Genomic DNA, 22,774 nt, shown 5'->3' with positions numbered 1-22,774 from the left:
CGTGCGAACGCGCGGGTCGATCTGATGTGGGGCGAGAGCGGCGGCGTGGTTTACACTATTTCAACGTCAACATCCGTCGGTTCTTTTTCTGAAGTCAGAGTCGCGTCGCGCGAAAATAGAAACTAACAACGCGACGCTCGCTCATCCCTTCGCGTTCAGACTGTTGATGAAGCCGTCCAACGCGAACTCTTCCTTGTACTGGTTCTCGTCCCACAGCTCCTCGAGACCGACGAGCGCGGCTTTCACGCCGCCGCTCGCCGCGTCCGCGGCGGCCGCGGCGACGGCGTTGCCTCCCCCCGCGCCGCCGCCGCCGCCGCCGCCGCCGCCGCCCTTCCCGCCCCCCTTGTCCGCCGTGAACAGCTCGAGCATCTGACCGGTGTCCATCGCGGACAGGCTCATGTTGTCCGTGTTCACGACCGCGTTCGCGACGTCGAGCTTGAACCGCTGCAGCCCCATGATCTTCTCCTCCATCGTGCCCTTCGTGAGAAGCCGGTACACGTTGACGGTTTTCTTTTGCCCGAGTCGATGCGCGCGGTCCATCGCCTGCAAGTCTTTCTGCGGGTTCCAGTCGTGCTCTAAGAACACCACGGTGTCCGCGGAGGTGAGGTTGAGGCCTAACCCGCCGACGTGCGTCGTGAGCAGCAACACGTCTATGGAAGGGTCCGCGTTGAACTTCCGAACGACGTCGAACCGTCGCGTCGGCGGGACCGACCCGTCCAGACGCAACCACGACACGCCTCGCATCATCGTCCCGAAGAGCTCTTCCTCGACGAGGTCGAGCAACCCCTTGAGCTGCGTGAAGATCAACACCCGGTGCCCGCTGCTCTCGCTCTCTTTCTTCGCGAAGCCCCCGGTCTCTTGATCTTCCCTCTCGACGTCCGGGTCGCGGCCGATGCCGGCGTCGAGGAGGATCTGTTTCAACGCGACAAACTTTGGCGACGCGTCTTCGGCGGAAACCTTCCCGCCGACCGCCTTCTTCCCTCCGTTCACGAGCCGCGGGTGCGAGCATAGCTTCCTCAGGTACTGCAGCGCTTGGAACACGTGCGACGTCGCGCCCGCGCCGTCGCCGTCGGCGCCGCCGCCGCCGCCGGAAACCGCGGTCTCGATCTCGCTCTTCACGGAGCTTCCTTCGAACGCGTCGTAGAGCTTCTTTTGGTTGACGCTCAGGTCGACGTAGACGTCTTGGATAATTTTCGGCGGGAGGTCTTTCAGAACCTCGTCCTTCGTCCGCCGTAAGACGAACGGCATGACCTGCTTGTGCAGCGCGCCCATGGTGAGCGCGCCGGCTTCGGTGAGGCCGCCGCCTTTTTTTGCCGCCGCGGACCGCGCGCCGGCGATGCCGTACGACGTCTTAAACTCGCGCTCCGTCCCGAGGAAACCTGGCATGAGGAAATCGAACAGACTCCAGAGCTCGACGACGTCGTTTTGGATCGGCGTCCCGGAGAGAAGCAACCGATGTTCCGCGCGGATCTTCTTCACCGCCTGCGTGATACGCGCTTTCGGGTTCCGAATCGCGTGGCCTTCGTCCAGGATGCAATACGAAAACGATTTATTCGTCGTGAGATACTCCACGTCTTGCCGTAACGCGTCGTACGACATGATCACGACGTCGTATTCCCCGGATTCGATGTCGGGCCGAAGCGCGGCGCGTTCGTTAGGCGACCCCGCGTACTCGAGCGGCTTTAAGACGTCCTCGGAGACGTACAGACCGATCTCGTGCGCCCAGTGACCGACGAGCGTGGGCGGGCACACGACGAGCGCGGGGAGTTTCGGTAAGCGTTCTCTTCGACGCTCGACGACGGTCGCCGCGAGAATGCACGTGCTCTGCAGCGTCTTCCCCAGCCCCATGTCGTCGCACAGCGCGCCGTGGAGTTTAAACCTTCGCAGGAACGCGAGCCAGTTCACGCCCTCCTGTTGATACGGTCGCAACGTGCGGTTGCAGTGAAACGGCAGCTCGAAGTCTTCCACCTTGCTGTTATCCAGCAACGCTTCCAAAAACGCGCCGTCCGCTTCGCTTCGCTTCTTCTGCGCGTCGGACAACGTCTCCGGCTGCGCCGCGCCGCGCGCCAGCGGCAGCAGCGGCACGAGCGCGGCGAACGACCGCGTTGCCATCTCCCGGACGCTCTCGTGCGGGTCGGACATGCGACCCATGAGCGGCACGAGAAGAAGGACGCAGAACGGCGCGAGCGCGGGGCCGAGCGCGCGCACGAGGCTCGCGGACACCGCGGAGGCGCCGCGTCGTTTCGCCGCCGCGTCGTCCGCCTCTCCGGCGTTTTCCAACGCCGGGACGATCCGCTCGAGGAGCGACGGGACGACGTCGGACGGCGCCGCGAGCGCGAGCGCGGCGATCGCGCGCGCGGCGGTCGTCTGCAGCGCCGTGGACGAACCCGCGGCGGTGGCTTTGTCGAACGCGACGGGGAGTAATTCCAGCACCGACGCGCGCACGTCCGCGTGCGCGACTGGGCCCAACACTTTCAGGATCTGCAATCCGTCCACCACAGCCTGCGGGGCGGCTCCCGCGGCGGTCAGCGACCCGGCCATGAGCTCCCAGAGTTTCGGCGCGGACGTGAACACGGACGCGCCGAACGCGGACGACAGCGCGCGTAACGTCGCCTCCGCGCCGCGCCGCGCGACAGCCGCGTCGGACAACTCCGACATGTCCGACAAAACTTCCTTCGCGCCGCACTCCGACGGCGCGTCCGCCTCCACCAGCGCGTTCGGCGTCTCGGCGCGGTCCGCGCACGCGAGCGCGCACACGTTCCCGGCGATCTTCCCCACCGGCGACGGCGTCCGCCCGACGCAGAGCTTGATCAACCCCGCGAGCGCGTCCGCGGCTCGCGTCTGAAGCAGCTCGTCCCTCTCGCGCTTGATCGCGTTCATGAGCGGTTGAATGAACGGGTTCAGCTTCGCGGGAAGCGCGCCGAACGCGACCGCCGCGGACGCGGCCGCGGCGAGGACGCCGGAGTGTAACCGCGTCTGTTCCGAGTGCAGGTACGCCGCGGACGCCAAGAGCTGCGACCGCGCCGACTCCACCGCCGCGGGACCCTGCGTCGCGTTCGAAGGAAGGGAGGAAGGAAGGAAGGAGGGGTCGATCGATCGTGAGCATCGCGCGATGACCGGAGCGACGCGCGCGCGGTCGGACGGGTCAGACGGACGATCGAATCGAGAGTCGAGTTCGAGATTGCTCTGAAGATGTGGGGGCAACGATACTTCTCCCGGAGCCAATGCTAGGCTGGGGAAACCTGCTATGCCCTGACGTTTCGTTCGTGTAGGAGCGCGCGCGCGAACGCGCGACGCCCTCGTCCATGCCCGCGAAAGGGTGACCCCCGTCGACGCGGTGCCTCCTCCCGCCGCGCACGGCGATGTGCTGCGGCGCGTGCGTCCGACCGCGAGGATCAGACGCAGGTAACACGTCCGACCGCGAGGATCAGACGCAGCGCACGTCCGACCGCGAGGATCAGACGCCACGCCAGCAGCAAACGTCCGACCGCGAGGATCAGACGCCACGCCAACACGAGGGGAAGAAGCCCGACGACGACGGAGTAAGACGAGCGCGTCGAAGCGACCCGACGCGCGAAGCGCCGGGTCGACATACGGCTCCAAAGTCGGGCGGTCGGCGGGCGGGCGAAGAAAAAAAAAATCGAATCGTTCAAACGCGGCGCGGCGAGGCGCGACGAGAGAGAGGAAGAACGCCGGACGGACGCTTCGCTTCGCGCGCGGGGAGCGCGGCACCCCACCTTTGGAATCGCCGCGGAGAGCGTCCCCGCGTGCTCCGCGCCGAACCCGTCCGCGGCGGGCGACGGCACCTCCCCCGTCGGCGCCACCCCCGCGCTCGCGGCGGCGCGTAACAACCCCGCGGCTTCCGTCTTCACCCTCTCGACCACCTGCGTGGGTGAAGCGATCGGTCAGTCGAACGTCTTACCGGTCAAACGTTGAAAGGGAAGCGCGGGTGAAGAGTGACGACGGGAAAAGTCCTTAAGGAACGGCGTGCACCACGCGAACGGGGTCGTATGGGAAGCAGTCTCACCTTCGCGAGCTCGAGATACCCGACGGGCGACGGCGCGGACGGATACGCCGGATTCGTCGCCGCTAAGATTTCACCCAACCGCGCGCCCGGGGCCTCCAGCGCGGGCTTCGGCGACCCGGGGGGGATCGCGGTGAGCCATCTCGAGAGAAGGTGCGCGCCCGTGAGCCGCCACGTCGCGCGGTTGGACGCCATGAGACGAACCACCTGCGCTTCCAACGCCTTCGCGGCGGCGCCGGCGGCGCCGCCCCCGCGACCGCACAAAACCTCCGCGAGCTTTGACAGCGCCTCGATCGCGCGGAACCGCCCAGCCGTGGAGACGGTCCACTCGCTCGTGGACACGTGCGCGCGCTCGTCCGCGCCGGTGGTGTCGCCGCCGCCCAAGGACACGACGTACAGAAGCTTCGCGTCCGGCCTCGCGCCCGTCGTCGTCGCCGTCGTCGAGCACCAACCCTCGACGCGCGCCGCGACCACGTTCGCGACGGCGTCGTCGCCCGCGCGCTCGAGGACGTCGTTCCACGCGTCGGACGCCGCGGTCGCGGTCTCGTCGTCTTCCTCGAGGAGGAGCGCCTGGAACAGCAGTCGCAGGATCGGTTCCGAGAGCGCGTCGAGCCACTCCGGTTTAGAGTTTGGATTCTCATCGCCGCCGCTCGCGAGAAGCCGCCGCAGCGTCCGCCACACCGCCACGCGCACGGCCACGATAGGGTGCGCGGCGAACGGAAACACTCGAGGGACGACGTCCTTCAGCGTGCTGTTCTCCTCCGCGGTGGGACGCACGCTCGTCGTCTCCGGGAGCTCGTACAGCGCGCAAATCAGCGACATGATGGGCACGTTGGACGGCGACGTGAGCAAATCTGGGTCGTCCAGACGACCGAGCAAACCCCACAACGCGTGAAGCAACGGCGGGAATTCGTCTTTGTGTTTCGGGAGGTGCGACGCCGCGGGGAGGAGCGCCTCCGCGGCGGCGCCGCGGACGTCGTCGTCCTTGTCGTCCAGCGCTCTCGTCGCCGCGGGCAGCGCGGCGGGGAGCAGCCGCGGCGCGAGCGACGCGCGCGCCGCGAGCACGTATCGCAACGCCAACAACGCGCTGTGACGCACCTCCCACTCCTTCCGACGCAACAACACCAGCACCGCTCTCGTGACCGCCTCGACCGCGGTCGGCGGCAGCGGTAACAGCGACGCGCCCAGCGCTTGCGCGCCCGTCTCCCGCACCGGCGCGACGACGCCGTCGCCGACGTAATCGCCGAACCGGTCGAGGGAGAGAAGGCAGAGCAGACGCACGGCGGCGTCTTCGAGCCACGCCGCGTTGGCTCTCGCCGCCTCCGCGGCGGCGCCCGGCGGCGCGGACGTCGCGCGCGTCGGCGGTCGCGACACCGCGGCCATCGACGCGTGGTGCCGCAAGACCTCGCGCAGCGCGGCCGCGGCGCCGTGGCGCTCTTCCCATCGAGGCGCGAAGAGCGAGTACGCGAGGCTCTCGCACGTGCGCGACAACGGCCAGCCCCCGGCTTCAACCTCCGCGGCTTCGTCGTCGTCCTCCGCGGCTTCCGCGGCGGTGGCGGCGTCGAGCTCTTTGTCTCTCACGCCGCCGCCCTTCCCCGAGGTCGCAGCGCGCTTCGCCGCGGGCGCGCCGCCGCTGCCGTCGTCCTTCGCCGCGCGCTTCTGCTTCCGTTTCAGTCGGTTCCGCTCGCGCGCGCTGAGCTGCCCGAGATCCGTCGCGTCCACCTTCTTCGGTCCCGCCTCCGCGTCCGGCTCCCTCTTGATCATCTCGTCGTCCACGTCGTCCTCCCCGAGCAAGTCGTCGACGTCGATGAACGCGCCGGTGTTGACCCCGGACGCGGGCGGCTTATTGTTGTCGTCGCCGCGGTCGCGGTCGCCGTCGTCCTCCTCTTTCACGGACATGCCGAGGCGCTGCCGCAGCGTCAGCCTCGCGCGTCGTAATCGCTCCGCCTTCGAGAGTTTCGCGTCGTCGCTGAGGGTCGAGGGTCCGCACGAAGCGACGAACGTTCGTCGGGGTGGAGTTCATAGGCGTCAGACTTGGGAGTTGAAAGGCGTCGCGGTGTGTCGGGATTGAAAACGAGCGGTGATGCGCGGAGAGATGCGCCGCCGGGAAGTAAAGTCCTTAAGGAACGGCGTGCACCGCGCCAACGGGGTCGTATGGGAACCAGTGTGAAATAGAACGCGCCTGAACGCCGCCGCGTCGAGCGCGTCCACCTTGTTCGCGAGCAGCGGCGCCGCGCGCTCGAGGACGCCCACGATGTCGAACTCGTCGAACGTCAAGTCCGCGGCCTCGCCGGCGTCGGCGTTCTCGGAGCCCCCGGACGGTGGCTTCGGAAGGTTCGCCGCGTCCGCGCGCGCGGCGTCCGCCGTCGTGCCCTCGAGCTTCGCGACGTCCTCCACCGTCGCGTGCGAGATCCCGGAGCACACGTGCGAGATCGTCCTCGCCGCGGCGACGCGCGTCTCCCATTGTTTGTTCTTCAAGAGGTACCGGATCTGCGGTGGCGGCGGAGATAGGGAGCGGCGAGCGCGGGAGAGGGTAAGAGGGGTCGTGAGGGAGAGGCGCGGATGGATCTCGGACGGCGACGCCATGACGGAGAGGAATTAATAAATTAGGGCACCCGCGGAACGACCGACGCGCGGGACGACGGGACGCGGCGACGTCGCACCCGTCGCAGGAGGTTCGGGAGCTGGTTGCTGTGCGCGGCGGCGATCTCGCCGATCTGCCTCGCGGCTTCGTTCCTCGCCGCCGCGGTGGAGCCGGTCTCGAGGAGCTGGATCAGGCGATCCAGCCGGCTCCCTCCCGCGGTCTCCGCCATCGCGCGCGACGACGACGACGGGCGGACGATGGATGGATGCTTCGACGGATCGATCGCCGCCGCGCGAGCCCGCCTCCTACCGCGATATCCCGCCGCTCGAGCGCCTCCCTCTCGAGCGTCCTCGCGCGGAGTCTCGCCGCACCGCGGGGGACGCCGGGGTACGTACGACTCGCGCCGCTGGGAGTGGCGAGCGCGTCGCGACGAAGACGGCGGACGATGATGTCAGCTCGATCGACGCTGACTGCGCGCGATTACGATTGCTGCGATTTGAGCCGTTTGCTCCCAGAAACGTTCTCGTCGTCCGTAGTCGTCAGTGGACGACGCGCGCGGCGATGGCGGTCGCGGACGCGCGGCGGCGGTTCGACGACACCGCGGGCCGCGGCGACCCGCGGCGTCCGGGCGCGGCGCTCGAGCCGCGGCTGCCGCGCTCGCGTCTTCCGCCGGAACTGAACCGCCTGAGCCCGTCGCAGTGGGTCATCGGCCAGCCCATCCCGCGCAGTGGCCGAGGCGATCGCCTTCCGCCCGCGCCCCCGCCCCCTCCCGGCGCGAGAGCGGGATGGTCCTCCGGACCGCGCTTGCGCCCTCACGCGAACCCGACGACGACGACGACGACGACGACGAGCGCGCCGGCGCCGGCGACGCGCGCGGGTCCGACGGCGTACGCTCCCGGGGGCGCGATGCCGCGGTCAACGCGTCGCGGCGAGTGCGCGGTCGCGACGTTGTTGACGCGCGAGAAGGAAACGCTGGCGGAGGAAGTGATGGACCTTCGACGGCGGCACAACGAGATGGAGGCGAAGATGCGGTCGATGACCGCGGACGCGACGCGAGCGGACGCGGAGATTCGCAGGCTGCGAAGGTCCGGGGCGAGAGACGACGCGTCGTCCGACGACGAGGCGGACGCCGCCGTCGCGCCGCCGCCGCCGCGGACGCCGCCGCCGACGCCGCCGCCGTCCGCGGAAGCGCAAGCGGCGGCGCGCCGCCTCCTCACCCTGGAAGTCGAGAACGAGGTGTACGTATCCGAGGTCAAGAGGCTCGCGAAGATCTTAAACGACCGCGCGGTGGACGCGACGCGCGCGGACGTGACGCCCTCGAGAACGCCGCCGCGGCCGACGCGCGCGGAGATTGAAGATCGCCCGGTGCTCGTGAAGCTCCGCGTTCGATGCGACGACTGGGTCGACCCTCGCGTGTTGAAAGAAGACATCGCGCGTTTGAAGCGCGAGAACGCGTCGTTGCGAGCGCAGCTCGCGTTCGGACCCGACGACGCGCCCGGCTCCCGCGACGGCGGGGTGTTACAGAGCGCGGAAGACGCGGAGAGGGCGCGGGAGAGCGTCGCCGCGAGCGAACGGCGGGCGAAGCACGCGCTTCGACGCGCCGAGGACGCGACGCGCGAGTCGGAGCTCCTCCGGAGCGATAAGAGGGACCTGCACGCGTCGCTGGTGGAGTTTAGGGAGAATAAGACGACGCTCGAGGGCGAAATCGCGGGGTTGACGAAGGAGCTGACGCACTGGAGACGGTTGTGTCGAATGGAGGCGGCGGTGGCGGCGGCGGCGCGAGACGAGGCGTCCGTCGCGACGGCGAGCGCGGCGCGCTCGAAACCCGCGCTTCGGTCGTTGCGCGCGCAAGTCAACGCGCTCGAGACGCACGCGATGCGCGTGGACGCGTCGCTCGAGGACGCGAACGCGGAGATAACGCGCCTGAACGAGGCGTTACTGGAAGCGTCGCGAACGCCGAGCCGGCCGTCGAGCGCGTCCAGCGCCGTCGTGCGCGCGAGGGCGGTGCACACGCTCGTCACGAAAGCCGTCGGCGCGGTGGAGAGCGGCGGGGACTCGATCGAGCGCATCGCGAGGTTGGAAACATCGATCGCGGGGCTGCGGAAGGAGCTGGCGCGCGCGAGAGCGAGGGCGGACGCCAAGGAGGACGAGGCGAAGGCGTCGGACGAGCGCGTCGCGACGCTGCGGCGCGCGCTGCGGGAAGAGCGCGCGAAGGTGGCGGAGGCGGCGGAAAAGCTGGACGCGATGCGAGACGCGAGCCGCCCGCCGGTTCGGATTCCGTCCTCGCCGTCCTCGCGGAGAGGAGGAGGAGGACGCGCGGCGACGACGCCGTCGAGGGATCCAGACGAGGACGACGACGAGGAGGAGGATGTCGGCCGAGCGCTGGTCGCCCCGGGGGCGGTTGTCGTCGCGGAGCCGTCGCCGGAACCGTCCGGCGGCGTCGTCGACGCGTCGCTCGCGTCGTTGTTTCGGAGGCTCGACAAGAACGGCGACGGGCGCGTGGACGTCCGCGAGCTCATCATCGCGCTGCGCAAGAACCCCGACGTCGCGGCGAAGCTGAACCTCCCCTCGGTCGTGAGACAGGAGGACGGCAGCAGGGACGCGTTGGAGGCGTTTTTTCGCGGCAAAGACGCGGACGGCGACCGGCATCTCACGCTCGAAGAGTTCGCGACCGTGCGAATGCGCTCGGGGCCCCGGGACGTCGCGAGCGACGTCGAGGTCGGGGTCGATGAAGAGGCGGAGACGCGACTCGCGCTGCCGCGGCCGCAGCGCGCCGCGGCGGCTCGGGAGGAGGAGGAGGAGGAGGAGGAGGAGTTCGAGGCGAGTTTCGAGTCCACCGCGTCGTCCGGGTACGTCCAGCTGGCGCCTTCGGAGCCGGGGTCGCGGCCGGCGTCGTCTCGCGCGTCCGAGGTGATCCAGGACGTCCTTATGCGCGCGGTGGATTACGGCGTAGAAGCGGACGTCGAGGATCGCGTCGTCGACCTCGACGACTCGAGCGAGTACACGGACGCGACGACGAGCGAGGAGGCGGAGGGCGAGTAGCGCCGCCGCGACAGCTTTTTTGTAGAAAAAAAAAATTTAATAAAAGGGGAACCAAAAAGCTGTCGTAGACGTTTTCGTAATCCTCGGAACCGCCGACGACCATCACGCGACGCGCGAGGCGCCCAGACCGCACGCGACACCGGCCGCGATGACCTTAACCGACGTCAGTAACGACGCGAAAGCTGCCGCGCCGGGGGCGAACCGCTACGCCGGGTTCCACATCCCCGGACTCACGTGTCAGCCGTTGGTGGACACGAAGAAATCCAAAAGATCTTTGGCGGCGAGATCGGCCGCGAACGCCGCGGCGCCGGTCGCGCAGCCGACGCGGGAGCCCGGGCTCGGACGCGCCGCGAGGCGGAAGGCCGCGGCCGCCGCCGCCGCCGCGGCCGCGGCGGCGGCCGCGGCGGCGGAGGCGGCGGCGAAGGAGGCCGCCGCCGCGCCGTCGCCGGCGGCGGCGCGATCCGCGCCGGCGGATGCGTCACCGGAAGCGACGACACCGGAAGCGGCGCCCGCGAAGACGACGAACGCGGGGTCGACGCCGTTCCAACCGAACGCGCGCGGCGCGGCGCGCGACGACGACGAGACCACGCCAAAGGTGGTGAACGTCACGGGGAAGAAGCCCGGGACGCCGTACGCGCGGGGCGTGCCCGCGGACGACGACGACGACGACGACGACGACGAAGGCGACACGGAGGAGATCCCGTCGTTCAACGCGACGGCCGGGAAAGCGCCGAGGAGCGAGTCCGCCGAGGACGCGGCGGCGGCGGTGGTCCAAGACGGAGAAGAAGAAGAGGAGGAGGAGCCTGAGATGAGCGAGGAAGAGGCGGCGAACGCGGCGGCGGCGGCGGACGCGATGCGCGCCAACGAAGCCGCGGCGGCGGCGGCGGCGGCCGCAGCGGGCGGGACGACGCGGCCGACCGGTCGCGTCACGCGCGGGAGCCGCCGGACGGCGCCGTCGAGGTACGGCGAGTTCATGGCCTGGGATTCGGTCAAACCGGGCGTCGTCACGCCCGGGCAGCCGCTCAAGAACGCGAAAGCGAACGGCGGCGGCGGTGGAGGCAGCGGCGGCCGCGTCGGCGGCGACGGCGGCGAGCGCAAGGCGTCGAGCTCGGAGAAGGACTCGTCCCCCGAAGATCCGAACTCGAACCCCCCTAGCTGGAAAAACCCGAAAGGCGCCGGCGCCGGCGCGGACAGAGCGGTCCAGGAGGTCCACGAGCGCGTCGCGGCGTTGATGCAGATGGCCGAGGACGTCCTTCCGATCGACCAAGAGCCGCCGACGCCGGCGGGGGTCGTGAAGAAGGGACTCCGCGAGCAGCTGTCCGACTCGTGGAACAACCAAGGGTACTACGCGAAGCTCGCGGCGCAGATGATGACGCCGCCGGCGAAATCGGCGAGGCCTGCGGCCGTCCCCGCCGCCGTCTCCGCGGCCGTCCCCGCGGCGGCAGCGAAGAAACCGGCGGCGGCGACGGCGAAGAAGGTGACGATCGTCGAGGAACCCGCGGCGGCAGCGGCGGGCGCCGCGAAGCCGTCGCGCGCGGCGAGGGCGGCGTCCCGCGCGACGCTCGCGACGGCGAGCTCGCTCGCGAAGACGCGTCAGAAGTCGGGCGACGCGAATGACCCTAATAAAGCCTCGTGTAGGACGCCGGCGAAGGAGCAACGGAGGATGAGCGTCGGCAAACCGTCGGAGGCGGCGAAGACGCCGGGTCTGAAACAGAGGATCGAGTCTGGCGTACCCGGTTTTTCAAAGACGCCGGGACTGAAACAGCGGATCGAGGCGTTGGGGTCGAAGACGCCCGGCGGGACGTGGACGATGGCGAAGGACAACGCGCTGTTTAACTCCTCTCCGAGCGAGTGCGGCGACACCCCGCCGGCGTTCGGGTCGACGTGCGTCGCGCCGCCGTTCCGAGCCGCGGCGGCGGCGGCGAACGACCGAGAGACGGCGGTGTTGCGCGCGGACCTCGCGATGACGAAGAGCGATCTGGAGTCGACGAGGGAGGAGCTCGAGTCGCTCAAGGCTGACTTGGCGTTCGGTGGCAGCGAGGGCGAGTCGTGGGCCAAGATCGCGGAGTCGAGGGCGGAGCAGCTTCGCGCGAAAGAGGCGGAATGCGCGGCGCTGCGCGAGGAGATGGCCGCGCTGAAGAGAAACGCGCGGCGCGCGGTGGGCGACGTCGCCGCCGCGATGAAGGCGATGCTCGAGCAAGGCCTCGACGGCGTCGCGATGGTCGAAGCCGAGGCGCTCGAGACGCTCGCGTCGTCGTCGAAGAAATGACATACAACACATAACTCACACGCCTATTCTCACATTGGACGAACGGCGACGCGCACGATATGATGATAGAGCGAGGGTGTGATGATACAGAATATTTCACAAATACAGTCGTCGCTCGCTCCAGTCGTCGCGATCACGCGACTTCGATCGTCGTCTGGTCCGCGCGGGTCGCCGACGTCGCCGAGGAGGCGTCAGCCGCGAGGGTCGGGTCGTGCACGTGTCCGAACTCGTTCGCGCTCGCGGCGAGCCCACACGCGCGGACGTGATCGAGCAACCGCCTCAGAAAAGGATCAGAACCGACGGTCGCGCTGTCGCCCACGATCGCGACGTGCCTGCGCGCGCGCGTGAACGCGACGTTCATCCGCCGCCGGTCGGACAAAAAGCCAACCGCGCCGCGGTCGTTGCTGCGAACCGTGGACACGATGACGCACTCCGCCTCTCTCCCTTGAAACGAATCCACGCTCGCGACTTCGACGCGCTCCGCGCCGGGCGCGGCGCCCGCGTCCGCGACCGCCTGCAACTTGGCGCGAATCAACCGCACCTGCGCGGCGTACGGGCTTTGCACTTTAATATCCCTCGGCTTCACCCCCGCGCCGAGTAAACCCGCGACGTGCATCGTCACCGCGTACGCCTCGCCCTCGTTCGCGAGCGAAGACGACGACGTCGTCGCCGTCGCGGACGCGCCGCCGCCGCCGATATCGCGCTCGCTCTGCTCCGAGCACCCGGCGAGGAGTAACCCGCCGGCGGTTCTCGTGTCCAGAAGCATCAACGGCGTGGACGTCGCGGCGGTGGTCATCACCCCGGGAAGGTCTCGAAGCAGCCGGCTACTCACGACGTCCGACGCGAAGAGGTTCCCTGAGTACATCTCCCTCGACGCCCAGTCCGAGATGGCGACGTGCGAGCGGTATTGCGTCGTCAGCGCGCACCCGAGCACGCCCATGGTGAGCGTCGCGGTCGGAGCGTCACGCGCAGACCATTGCGCGGCTCCCGTCGCGTCGTCGTCTCCCGCGCCCTCGGACGACGACGTGTGTTCAAGCGCTTCCGAGCGCTCGCGGTGCGACGCGCGCGTCATCAACGGCGTCGCGAGTCCGCCCGCCGCGGCGTCGGTCGACCGCACGAGCGGCGCGAGCTGGCACGGATCGCCGACGAAGACGACGCGCTCGCTTCGCGTGATCGGGATCCACGCGCTCGGCTGAACGTCGGGGTTGAGTTGAAAGGCGTCAGTCGGAGTTGAAAGGCGCCGAGGGCGGGGATTGAAAGCGAGGGGTGGCCGGAGAGAGACGCCGGGAGAGGAAGTCCTTAAGGATCGGCGTTCACCACGCCGACGCGGTCGTATGGGGACTAGTGTAACCAGAACGCACCTCCGTCGCTTGCGCCGCCTCGTCGAGGACGCAGAGGTCGAACGCGGGGAGCTTCTGGACGTTCGACGCGCCCGCGCCGATGGACGTCGCGAGGACGACGTGCGCGTTTTGAAGCACGTCGCGCTCCGCCCTCGCGCGGACCTTGCGGCCGGATTTCGCGAGGGACCTCTGCTCGGCGCGCAGCGCGTCCAACTTCGCCGCCACCCTCTTCGCCTCTTCGGCGTCGTTACTCGCGCCGCCGCCGCCCTTCTTTATAGGCCTACGTCGTTTACTATCCCCCTGGAGCTTTTCCTGTGCGGCCCAGCCGCGTTTGGTGAGCTCGACGATCTCCCGCCGCCGCGCGCGCTCGCGCTCGAAGAACGCGGACGTCGTCTCCTCCACCCTCGAGTCCAGGCTCGACGCCGTCGCCGCGGCGCTTATCCGCTCCGGCGCGCCGAGACGAACGAAATTAATCTCCTCGTCCGGGTCGTCCAGCTCCGCGAGGCGCTCGACGAGGTTATCCACCGCGGCGTTAGACGGCGCGCACGCGAGCACCCTTTGGCCCGATCGAACGGCGGCGCGAATGATCTCGACGACCACCTTGGTCTTCCCCGTCCCGGGCGGGCCTTGGATCCACACCGCGGGCGCGCTCTCCGTCAACGCGGCGCGCACCGCGAGCCTCTGCGCGTCGTCCAGGCCGTCGTCGACGTCGTCGTCGTCGTCGTCGATCGAAGAAGAAGCAGGGTCGCTCGAAGAATCCTCGGGGTTCGAACCCTTCGAGCGACCCCGCCCATCCCGGCGTTTCAGCGGCGGGAGCGCGTCGACGTCGACGCGGCGTATTTTTTTCTTCCCCCAGTCCGCGTCGTCGGCGACGGCGGCGGCGAAGAACCCGACGACGCCGGCGTTCGCGTTCATCGCGTCCATCGCGTCGACGTCGATCGCGGACGCCTCCTCCTCCTCCGAGGCGGCGGCGGTGGTCGCCTCCGTGCTGCCCTCGTCCCCCTGGGGGGCCGTCGCGAGCGGCGGACATCGGCGGCGAGCGAACAGCGCGCGAACGATGTTCAAGCTCGGCGCGTGCGGTTTGGTCCTCGAGCGCGGGACGTTCCGCAGCGTCTTGAGCGCCGCGAGCTGCCTCTCGTACGTCACCGCGTCCGGGATCCTCACCAGCCGCAGCACTTGCCCGGCGAGGGGCTCGTCTGAGGCGGTCGCCTTGTCGATCTCGATGGTGACTTTGCCGGCCGTCGATTCGATTTTGTAGACGACGGCTTCGATGAGCGGCCGGCGCTCGTCGTTCGGATTCGAACCGTCGTTTCCTGGATTCGAACCGTCGCCGATCGCGCACGCGTCCCCGGTCACGACGACGACCGCGACGCGGTCGCCGATGCCGATCGCGGACGGCGGCAGCGCCTTCCCGTCGATCGCCCTCAGGTTGAAAAACACGCTCTTGTTCCCCGGACCGGGCGACGTCGCGACGAGCTGCAATCCCTCCATCAGCGCGCCGGTTCTTCCCACGGACGTCCCCTCGCCCACAGCCGCGAGGACGTCGTAGGGCCCCTCCGCGGTCTCGACGCAGCTCTCTTGGATCAGCTTCGCCGCGGACGCGGCCTCCGCCTCGCGCTCGAGCGCGAGCAACGCCTCCGCGTGCGACGCGAACGCGTCGACGCGCATCGCGAGCTGCTCTTTGCTGCTCTTTCGCCATCCGTCGTCGTTCTCGCGCGCGACGTCGTCGGAGCGCGATGTCGAGGCGTTCGCGCTCGCTCCCCCGCCGCGGCCGCGTCGTCCTCGTCTCCCGCGCTTCGGTTTCGGTTTCGGTTTCGATCGCTCCTCCTCTCGCGCGCCGTCCTTCAGGGGACGAGGCGTCTTCGTCGTCGTCTTCGTCTTCGTCGTCGTCGTCGTCGTCTTCGTCGTCGCGTCGGAAGACGACGACGTCTTCTCGTCGTTCTTCCCCGATCGGCGCTTCTCGCCCGACGCCGACGCCGACGCCGCGGGCGTCTTCGCGGCGTCGCCCTCGCGCTTCTTCCCGCGGTCCGTCGAACGCGTCGCGGCGTCGTCGCGGCGTCGTCGCGGCGGCTCCTTCCCGCCGCCGAGCACGCGCAGCGCGTCCGCGAACGCGTCCGTGCCGACTTCTTCGCGGAGTCCGCGCGGGACGACGACGCCGTTTGTGACGCGTCTTCTTCGCGCGCTCGTCGTCGTCGGCGGCGACGCGCGACGCGGCCGCGCCGCGCGCGGCGCCGCGACGGGCGTCCACGCGACGCGCGACGCGACGTGCATGGCGACTCCGATTCGCGGGCGGGTCGCAGTGACCCGCGCGCGTCGCGAGATCGGCCTTATCTGCTCGCGATCGAAACACGTGCTCGGACGGGACGAGCGCGAGCGACGAGCGAGAAGAACTTTTTCGCCGTCAGATCAGTCGATCTCGCGCGGACTCCGCGACGGGAAGCCTCCGATGGGCGCTTCCGGGAAGCTGTCCGGATGCTGCCAGCCCGGGAAGCCGTGCATCCACCACGGCGGCCTGAAGTCCCAAACCCTAAGCGCGGACGTCAAGCCCGAGGCGGCGGCGGGATCGGGACGAACCGGGCGAGTCGTTCTGATGGACCCGTCGCGAACGCCCGCGGCGAATCCGCTGTTCGATCCGACGGAGAACGCCAAGTACGGCGTCGACGCGACCGCGGCGCTGAAGAACGTGGACATCGACGAGCTCCAGGCGGCCGCGGACGCGGCGACCGCGCGCGAGGACGCGGCGTTCGAGGCGCTCGTGCTGGAGAAGGAGCAGAGCGGGAGGATCGCGCGCGGGGCGTCGTTCCTCACCGCGAAGTTCGCGCTGCAGTCGGACCCGAGGTTTAAAGCGGCGAAGCGGCGCGCTGAGGCGCTGTACAAGGCGTTCGTCGCGCGGCGGAGGAGAGAGGAGGAGGAGGAGGCGCGCGCGGCGGCGGTGGCGGTGGCGGCGGCGTCGGCGGCAGAGGAGGAAGAGGCGCCGGAGGAGATTCCGTGCGAGTACGACGCGACGTTCACGGACGACGACGAAGAAGAAGCACCGGACGCCAAACGTCCTCGCGTCGACGACGAAGCCGACAGTGGACCCGAGTGAGCGAATCTCGTTAGTCTTACAAATCACCCTTAGCTATCTAGCTAGCCGTTTCTGATCGTACACCGGGCGGGGATGAGACGAATCCGAGCGAGCGAGCGGCGCGGCGCGGCGCATCTCGTCGGTCAGTCGTCTCATCGTCAGTCGAAGACGCGGCACTCGTCCGCGGAGGGATCGTCGTCGCAAAACGCGTCCATGTTTCCCTCGAAGTTGTCCTCGCCGTCGCCGCCCTCGTCCCGGTTCGACACGACGTTGTTGTTCTTGCTGCTCCACGCCGGCTCCTCGAGCGTCTCCCCGCGCGCGGCCGCGGCCTCGACGCGCAGGCGATACGCGCTCTTCGCGAGCGGCTGCGCGCCGCGTGATCCGCCGCCGTCGTCGGACTCAGACTCCTCCGTCTCCCAGTATCCGTCGATCATCCACTCCGCGCTGTCGGGACTCGCGTACTGATTATCCCAGCTGTTCTCGTCCAACCCTCTTCTCCCCGGGTTCGAAACCAGCCCCACGCCGTCGCCGCCGGACGACTCGCGCTCCCAGTCGTTCCACCGCGCGTCGTACGCATCCGCCGCCTCGTTTTCATCGTCGTCGGAAGTCTCCGCGATTATGTTCTGAAGCGAGACGGGCAGGTCGCTGTACTCGTCGTACAGCTGTATCCGCGTGATGATCTCCTCGGGGTACTCGCTTATCGCCTTCTTCGCGTCGCAGCTCGGCGCGATCTCCTCAAGGCGTCGCTTCGCCGCGTTGACTTCCGCGCGCACGTCCTCGCACAGGAGGAGCCGCGGCGCGCGCTCAATGACGCGCGTCACGTCGCGGCAGTGATCGCTCGAGCAGAGGAGGTCCTGGAGGTCTAAGATGCTTCTCGACGCGCGCACGAAGTCGATGCCGTCCGCGACGATGCCGGGCTCGCGCTGGATCATGATCGGGACGTGCGCGTCCGGGAGGAGCGCGCGGAGTTTCTTCGCGCCCGCCGCGACCGTCTCCGGCTTGGCGAACGCGGGGATCTCTCGCCCGAGCCTCACCATCCACACGATGTCGTTGTCGCGGATGCGGTGGCGCGCGTGCTCCTCGTTCCAGAGACGCCAGAACTTGACCATCTCTCGCTCCCACTCCTCGAAGAACTCGCCTCCCATGGTGTACGGATCGTCGTCCTCGTCCGCCCCGGCGGCGTCGCCGCCCGACGCTCGGCGCGCGACGAGACGAAGATGATGGAGATATTTTTTTTTTCTCTCCGCGACGACGTTTGAACGCCCTTTAGAGGCGACGCCCCGCGGCCGAGACGCCCCGCGGTCGCGCGCCCCGCGCGCGGACGCGATCGCGACGCGCGCGACGGGCGCGATCGCGCGTCCCGGCTGGCACGTCATCGCGTGCATCGTGCGCGGGCGGTATGCCGCCGAGGGCCGCGGATCGCCGACGGAGAGCTCTAGCTCGGTCAGGTCGCGTCTCTTTTTTTTCGCGCGAACAGAAAAAGAAAGCGATATCCGACCGGACGGGCCTCGAGATCGCACTCCTCCCCGACGCCGGCGTCGATGCGCGGCGCCGCGGTCGTCTCCATCGCGCGCGCACGCGTCGTCCCCACCTCCATCGCATCCCTCAGCGACGCGTCGCGTCGACGGCTCGCCCCGCCCCGCGTCTCCCGAGCGTCGTCGTCGTCGTCGTCGTCGTCGTCGTCGTTCTCTTCTTCCGACGAACAAACCAGAACGATGGCGACGACGACGGAACCCTCGTCGCGCGCCACCGCCGCGACGACGACGCACGTCTCCTCGTCCGAGGCGAAGCGGATCGACGAGGAGCTCATGTCCCCGAAGTACGGCTTCAGCATCGACCAGCTCATGGAGCTCGCGGGCCTGTCCGTCGCGAGCGCGATTCGCGAGACGTACCCGCCCGAGACCCACCCGCGCGTCCTCGTGATCGCCGGCCCGGGCAACAACGGCGGCGACGGCCTCGTCGCGGCGAGGCACCTGACGCACTTCGGGTACGACGTCTCCGTCTGTTACCCCAAGAGGTCGCCGGGGAAGGCGTTGTACGAAGGCCTCGTCACGCAGTGCGAGACCCTCGGGGTGACGTTCGTGAGCGCGGACGCGTTAGTTGGCGGCGGCGCGGCGCCGCCGCCGCCGCTGAGAGAGACGCACGACGTCGCGGTCGACGCGATGTTCGGTTTCAGCTTCGCCGGCGCGCCTCGCGCGCCGTTCGACGCGCTCCTCGCGCTGCTGCACCAGCGCGCGTCGCCGCCGCCGATCGTCGCGGTGGACATCCCGTCCGGGTGGGACGTCGACGACGGCGACGTATTCGGCGACGGGATGCGGCCGGAGACGTTGGTCTCGCTGACGGCGCCGAAGATTGGCGCGACGGCGTTCGCGGGCGCGCATCATTTTCTCGGCGGGCGGTTCGTGCCGCCGCGGATGAAGGAGGAGTTCGGGTTGCGCGCGCCGGAGTACGAGGGCGCGAAGCAGTGCGTGAGGATAGCGTAGCGGTGGTGCCTTGGTAGGATACGGTGCGGTACAGTAGTAGGAACGCGCGTCGAATGGATGCTACGTTTCCGTATCGCTACTCTTTCGTTTCGTTACGTTTCGTTCTTTTCAAACGTCGCCGCCGCCGCCGACGGACGACGACGACGACGACGACGACGACGACGGCGGCGGCGGCCGTTCGCTCTCCACGACGTCGAAGTACATGAAGTCCTTCAGAAACCGCATCGTCCCTTCCCCCCCCGGCGTGTGCGACGGCCCGTTCACGATGGCGTCCGCCACGCGTAAGCTCCACTCGTCCGTCACCTTACCCCACACCGTGTGCCCCGTCCCCCAGTGCGTCGCGGGTCGGTCGCCGAGGTAGACGAAGAAGTCCGGGCCGGCGCCCTCGCCGGCCCAGCCGATCTCGCCGCGTTCCATCACCTTCGGCCCGCGCTTCGTCTCTTCGTTCGGCCTCACCGAGAAGCTCTTCAGCGTGCCTTGCAACAGAAACCCGGGCTCCGCGCGATAGAGGTGGCAGCTGTTCTCGCACGAGCCGCGTTCGCGAGCGAGCCGCGCGACGTGCGCGACCGACGCCGCGTGCCAGCCCGGCATGAGCTCGATCTCGATCCGGCCCGCGGGGGTATCGAGCGCGACCGCGCCGGGGACGACGACGTCTCCGCCGCTGCCGGTTCGATCCCCGCCGCCGCCGCCGGCTCCCGCGCCGGGGCTGGCGCCGGCGTCGTAATCTTTCATCAGCGCGCCCGACGTCCACCCGACGTCCTCGCCCTCCGCGCGCACGACCGGATGCTTCGGGTCGTGCGTGTGCTTCAGCCAGCACTTCATCCCCTCCGGCGTCCCGCGTCTGCCCTCGCCGCCGAACACGTAGAGGTTGCATCCTTTCGTCTTCGCGCACCGAATGCAGCACTCGGTGGGGGTTCTGATGATGTTTCCGGGCGCGGCCGCCGCGCTGACGTCCGGCGTCGCGACGACGTCGCCCCCGTACTCCACGTTCCACATGTCGTCCGCGGCGCCGCACATCAAGAACGCCGGGTCGCGGGGACGGCCGCGCGCGTCGAGGTTCGGATTTTTGTTGACGCCGCCGAGACCGCCGCCCGCGGGGCGCGCGATGTTGGCCGATCGCGCCGCGGATTCGCGCCCCGCGTCGAACATCGCGGCCACCTCGTGGTGCTCCCTCGCGCGCGTGTACGTCATTCGCGCGAGGATCAACACCATGGTGATCGCGGTGACGAGCGAGCAGAGGAGGCACACCGCGGGGCCTCTCGCCTCGCGCGACGTCCGAAGACGCCGGCTGTGCCGGGGACCGCGCGCGTGGGGGTGCATGACGATCTGGCGGCGTCATCGCGCGCATTTTTTTTTTCTGCGACGCGACGCGACTTCTGGAAACTTCGGTGAGGGTGTCCACATGAACACCCTTCGTCGTCCGCCGCGGCATTCCGCGCGCGCGACCCGCGACATGACGGATCAGGGCGGCGAACCGAGACCGGAATCGCCCTTGCAGCGCATGCCGTCGCTCGCGGCGTGGAACGGCGAGGAGGCGCGCGCGGCCCCCGCGGCCGCCGCGGACGCGCCCGAGCGCGAGGGGGGGAAACTTCCAGGTTCGGCGATCGAGCAACACCCACGCGGCGCGGCGGATCGCGCGACGGGCGCGGACGCGAGCGAAGGCGTGCGGACCGCCGACGCGACCACCGCGGTCACCGCGGAACCGCCGTCGATCGCGGAAAGAGCGACCGTCGCGCCGTCTCGCGAGCGCGCCGAGGCTGGGGTCGTAGGGGTTCCCGCCGGCGTCGGTGATGAAAATCCAGATCTCGTCGACGACGTCGCCGGCGCGCGCGCGAACGCGCCGGGCGTCGTCGCATCCGACTACGCGGGCGTGTTCGCCGGCGCGCGACGGCCCGCGGACGGGGAGAAGAAGCGCACGACGCTGAAGGAGACCCTGGGAAGCGCGTCGTCGTCGCTCGTCGCGCGCCACGACGGATCGGCGGCGGCGGACGACCCTTCGGCACCCGCGGCACCCTCGGCCGCGACGCACGGCGTCGTACACCCCCCGAGCCAGCTGCAGCAGCAGCAGCAGAATCGCGGTCGAGGTCATCAGCATCTCACCTCCGTCGGAGACCTGGACGCGGGCGCGATCGCCGCGGCCGCGGGCGCCGCCGCCGGCGCGGCGTCCGCGCGCGAGAACCTCGCGGCGTACGCCGCCGCGGCCGCCGCGAGCGGCGGCCTCGGCAGCCTCGGCAGCCTCGGCCTCGACGGCGGCGGCGGCGCGGGCATCGGCGTCGGCGCGACGGCGGCGAGAAAAAACGCAAACGCCGCGTTTTTCGCGGCAGCGAACGCGGCGAACATCGTCGCCGCGAACGCCGCGACCGCGGCGGCGTCGTTCGCGTCCCACACCGCCCAGGGCATCCATAAACCAGGGCTATCGGCCGCGGGTGCGGGTAACATGTCCGCGGGGGGCCCGGGGTCCTCCATCGCCGGCTTGGGCGCCGCGGAGATGATGGCCGCCATGGGCGCGGCGGCGCAAAACGGCGGGCGCGTTCTATCTCACACTGGTTCCCATACGACCTCGTCGGCGTTGTGAACGCCGATCCTTAAGGACTTTTGCCACCGTCTCTCTCCGCCCACACCTCGGTTTCAATCCCGACACACCTCGACACCTTTCAACTCCGCTTCTGACGCCTTTCAACTCCACCCCGACGTTCGCTCGTATGGACAATTACTCTCAGCCTCAACCCCGCGGAGCTCATGGCGGCGCTCGGCGTCGGCGGTCAAAACGCGCTCGCGCAACTCGCCGCGAGCCTCGGGCGGCAAGCGCTCGAGCAGAATTTCGGGCTCGAGGAGCGCGTGAATCGCGAGCTCGTGAACGAGGAAGTGCGGCTGCGGGACGTCGTCCACGCCGCGCAGCTCGCGGAGCTTCAGGCGCACCGCGTGGCCGAGGCGACGCTCATTGCGGCGCGCGACGACGAGCAGGCCGCGCTCGTCGCGCTGCTCAAGCCCGAGCTCGCGTCGTACGCGGCCAAGGCGAGAGCGGCGGAGCTGTCGCTGCAGAAACATCGCGCGGTGATGAGCGAGATCGAGAGCAGGGGGCTCGGGACCCGATCGGCGGCGGCGGCGGCGGCGGCGGACCCGGGGGCGCCCGCGGCGGCGGCGGCGGCGGCGGCGGCGGAGCGGGGGCACGCGGCGACGCTGAAGGAGCAGCTCGCCGCGTTCGAGGCGATGGGCGGCGATCGCGAGACGGTCATTCATCACGGGGGGTCAGCAGCGCAGTCTCAGTCTGCGGCGCTTTCGGCGGGTGCGGCGAACGACCACGTCGCCGCCACCGTGAGGGCGCGATTGGCCGCGGCGGCGTGGACTCCCGGCGGCGCCAGCCTCCACGGCCTCGGCGGGGCTGGGAACCTTTCAGGGCGCGTCCAGGGCGCGAACGACGCGATGAAACAGGCGGCGGCGCACGCGGCGGCGGCGCACCACGCTGCCACGGCCGCGGCGGCGGAGGCGGCGGCGCCCGGGGGCCTCCACGACATCCCCGTATCCGGTTACGTGGACGCGCAAGCGAGAAAGAAGGAACAAGACGCGATGAAGAGACGCGCCAACGACAGGGCGCGCGAGGAACGGCTCAAGTCCGAGCTCGCCGCGGAGGAGGCGGCGCGCTTGAAACGCAAAGCCGACACCGCGGCGAGGAGGAACGCCAAGTACAACGCGGACGGCAACGTCGTCGCGGACGACTACGACGGGTGGTCCGCGGCGAAGATGCGAAAGCGATTCAAGCCGGACGCGTGCGACGACGCGGACGCGGCGTCTGCGGCGGCGTCGTCGTGGGACGGGAAGAACGACTGGCGGATCACCGCGGAGGAGGTTCTCACGCGGCTTCTCAACGCGGACGAGGACGAGATCTTCCACAAGCCCGTGGATATCGTCGCGCTGAACATCCCGACGTACCCGGACGTCATCGCGACCCCGATGGACTTGGGGAC

At 69.5% G+C, this 22,774-nt stretch overlaps 10 protein-coding genes across 10 annotated transcripts in view; 5 read left to right on the top strand and 5 right to left on the bottom strand.

Moving 5' to 3' along the window:
- Positions 1-141: 141 nt before the first annotated feature.
- Positions 142-6,985, bottom strand: MICPUCDRAFT_50939 (SNF2 super family; the record flags this gene model as incomplete). Its single annotated transcript, XM_003061313.1, has 5 exons — positions 6,688-6,985; positions 6,213-6,514; positions 4,028-5,993; positions 3,738-3,884; positions 142-3,597 (listed from the first exon to the last, which is right to left on the bottom strand). The coding sequence occupies exons 1-5, from the start codon at positions 6,835-6,837 to the stop codon at positions 142-144; spliced, it is 6,021 nt and encodes a 2,006-aa protein (XP_003061359.1). The 5' UTR covers positions 6,838-6,985.
- Positions 6,986-7,169: 184 nt separating this feature from the next.
- Positions 7,170-9,650, top strand: MICPUCDRAFT_50938 (uncharacterized protein; the record flags this gene model as incomplete). Its single annotated transcript, XM_003061550.1, has 1 exon — positions 7,170-9,650. One exon carries the CDS (start codon positions 7,170-7,172, stop codon positions 9,648-9,650), a length of 2,481 nt encoding a protein of 826 aa, XP_003061596.1.
- A 148-nt stretch (positions 9,651-9,798) lies between these two features.
- MICPUCDRAFT_50937 (uncharacterized protein) lies at positions 9,799-11,919 on the top strand (the record flags this gene model as incomplete). The annotated part of the gene is made up of 1 exon (XM_003061549.1): positions 9,799-11,919. The coding sequence occupies one exon, from the start codon at positions 9,799-9,801 to the stop codon at positions 11,917-11,919; it is 2,121 nt and encodes a 706-aa protein (XP_003061595.1).
- A 247-nt stretch (positions 11,920-12,166) lies between these two features.
- On the bottom strand, positions 12,167-12,838 carry MICPUCDRAFT_6454 (uncharacterized protein; the record flags this gene model as incomplete). The annotated part of the gene is made up of 1 exon (XM_003061312.1): positions 12,167-12,838. A coding segment is annotated over one exon (672 nt), but the record flags the coding sequence as incomplete, so codon positions are not given.
- Positions 12,839-13,531: 693 nt separating this feature from the next.
- MICPUCDRAFT_41491 (uncharacterized protein) lies at positions 13,532-15,530 on the bottom strand (the record flags this gene model as incomplete). Its single annotated transcript, XM_003061311.1, has 2 exons — positions 13,532-13,571; positions 13,897-15,530. The coding sequence occupies 2 exons, from the start codon at positions 15,528-15,530 to the stop codon at positions 13,532-13,534; spliced, it is 1,674 nt and encodes a 557-aa protein (XP_003061357.1).
- A 175-nt stretch (positions 15,531-15,705) lies between these two features.
- On the top strand, positions 15,706-16,347 carry MICPUCDRAFT_50935 (uncharacterized protein; the record flags this gene model as incomplete). Its single annotated transcript, XM_003061548.1, has 1 exon — positions 15,706-16,347. One exon carries the CDS (start codon positions 15,706-15,708, stop codon positions 16,345-16,347), a length of 642 nt encoding a protein of 213 aa, XP_003061594.1.
- Positions 16,348-16,484: 137 nt separating this feature from the next.
- Positions 16,485-17,702, bottom strand: MICPUCDRAFT_50934 (uncharacterized protein; the record flags this gene model as incomplete). Its single annotated transcript, XM_003061310.1, has 1 exon — positions 16,485-17,702. The coding sequence occupies one exon, from the start codon at positions 17,700-17,702 to the stop codon at positions 16,485-16,487; it is 1,218 nt and encodes a 405-aa protein (XP_003061356.1).
- A 432-nt stretch (positions 17,703-18,134) lies between these two features.
- MICPUCDRAFT_44681 (uncharacterized protein) lies at positions 18,135-18,809 on the top strand (the record flags this gene model as incomplete). The annotated part of the gene is made up of 1 exon (XM_003061547.1): positions 18,135-18,809. One exon carries the CDS (start codon positions 18,135-18,137, stop codon positions 18,807-18,809), a length of 675 nt encoding a protein of 224 aa, XP_003061593.1.
- A 108-nt stretch (positions 18,810-18,917) lies between these two features.
- On the bottom strand, positions 18,918-20,129 carry MICPUCDRAFT_50932 (uncharacterized protein; the record flags this gene model as incomplete). Its single annotated transcript, XM_003061309.1, has 1 exon — positions 18,918-20,129. The coding sequence occupies one exon, from the start codon at positions 20,127-20,129 to the stop codon at positions 18,918-18,920; it is 1,212 nt and encodes a 403-aa protein (XP_003061355.1).
- A 133-nt stretch (positions 20,130-20,262) lies between these two features.
- Positions 20,263-22,774, top strand: part of MICPUCDRAFT_41488 (uncharacterized protein) — a gene marked incomplete at both ends in the record, with an annotated part of 3,391 nt that continues 879 nt past the window's right edge. Inside the window, 2 exons of the mRNA XM_003061546.1 lie at positions 20,263-21,339; positions 21,627-22,745. Of these exons, the coding sequence (XP_003061592.1) occupies positions 20,263-21,339; positions 21,627-22,745 (2,196 nt within the window). The remainder of the gene's footprint in view (positions 21,340-21,626; positions 22,746-22,774) is intronic.

This window comes from Micromonas pusilla (assembly GCF_000151265.4).
Source record: "Micromonas pusilla CCMP1545 genomic scaffold MICPUCscaffold_10, whole genome shotgun sequence".
NCBI classification, from domain to species: Eukaryota; Viridiplantae; Chlorophyta; class Mamiellophyceae; order Mamiellales; family Mamiellaceae; genus Micromonas; species Micromonas pusilla.
This window is presented reverse-complemented; position numbering and strand designations above follow the sequence as displayed.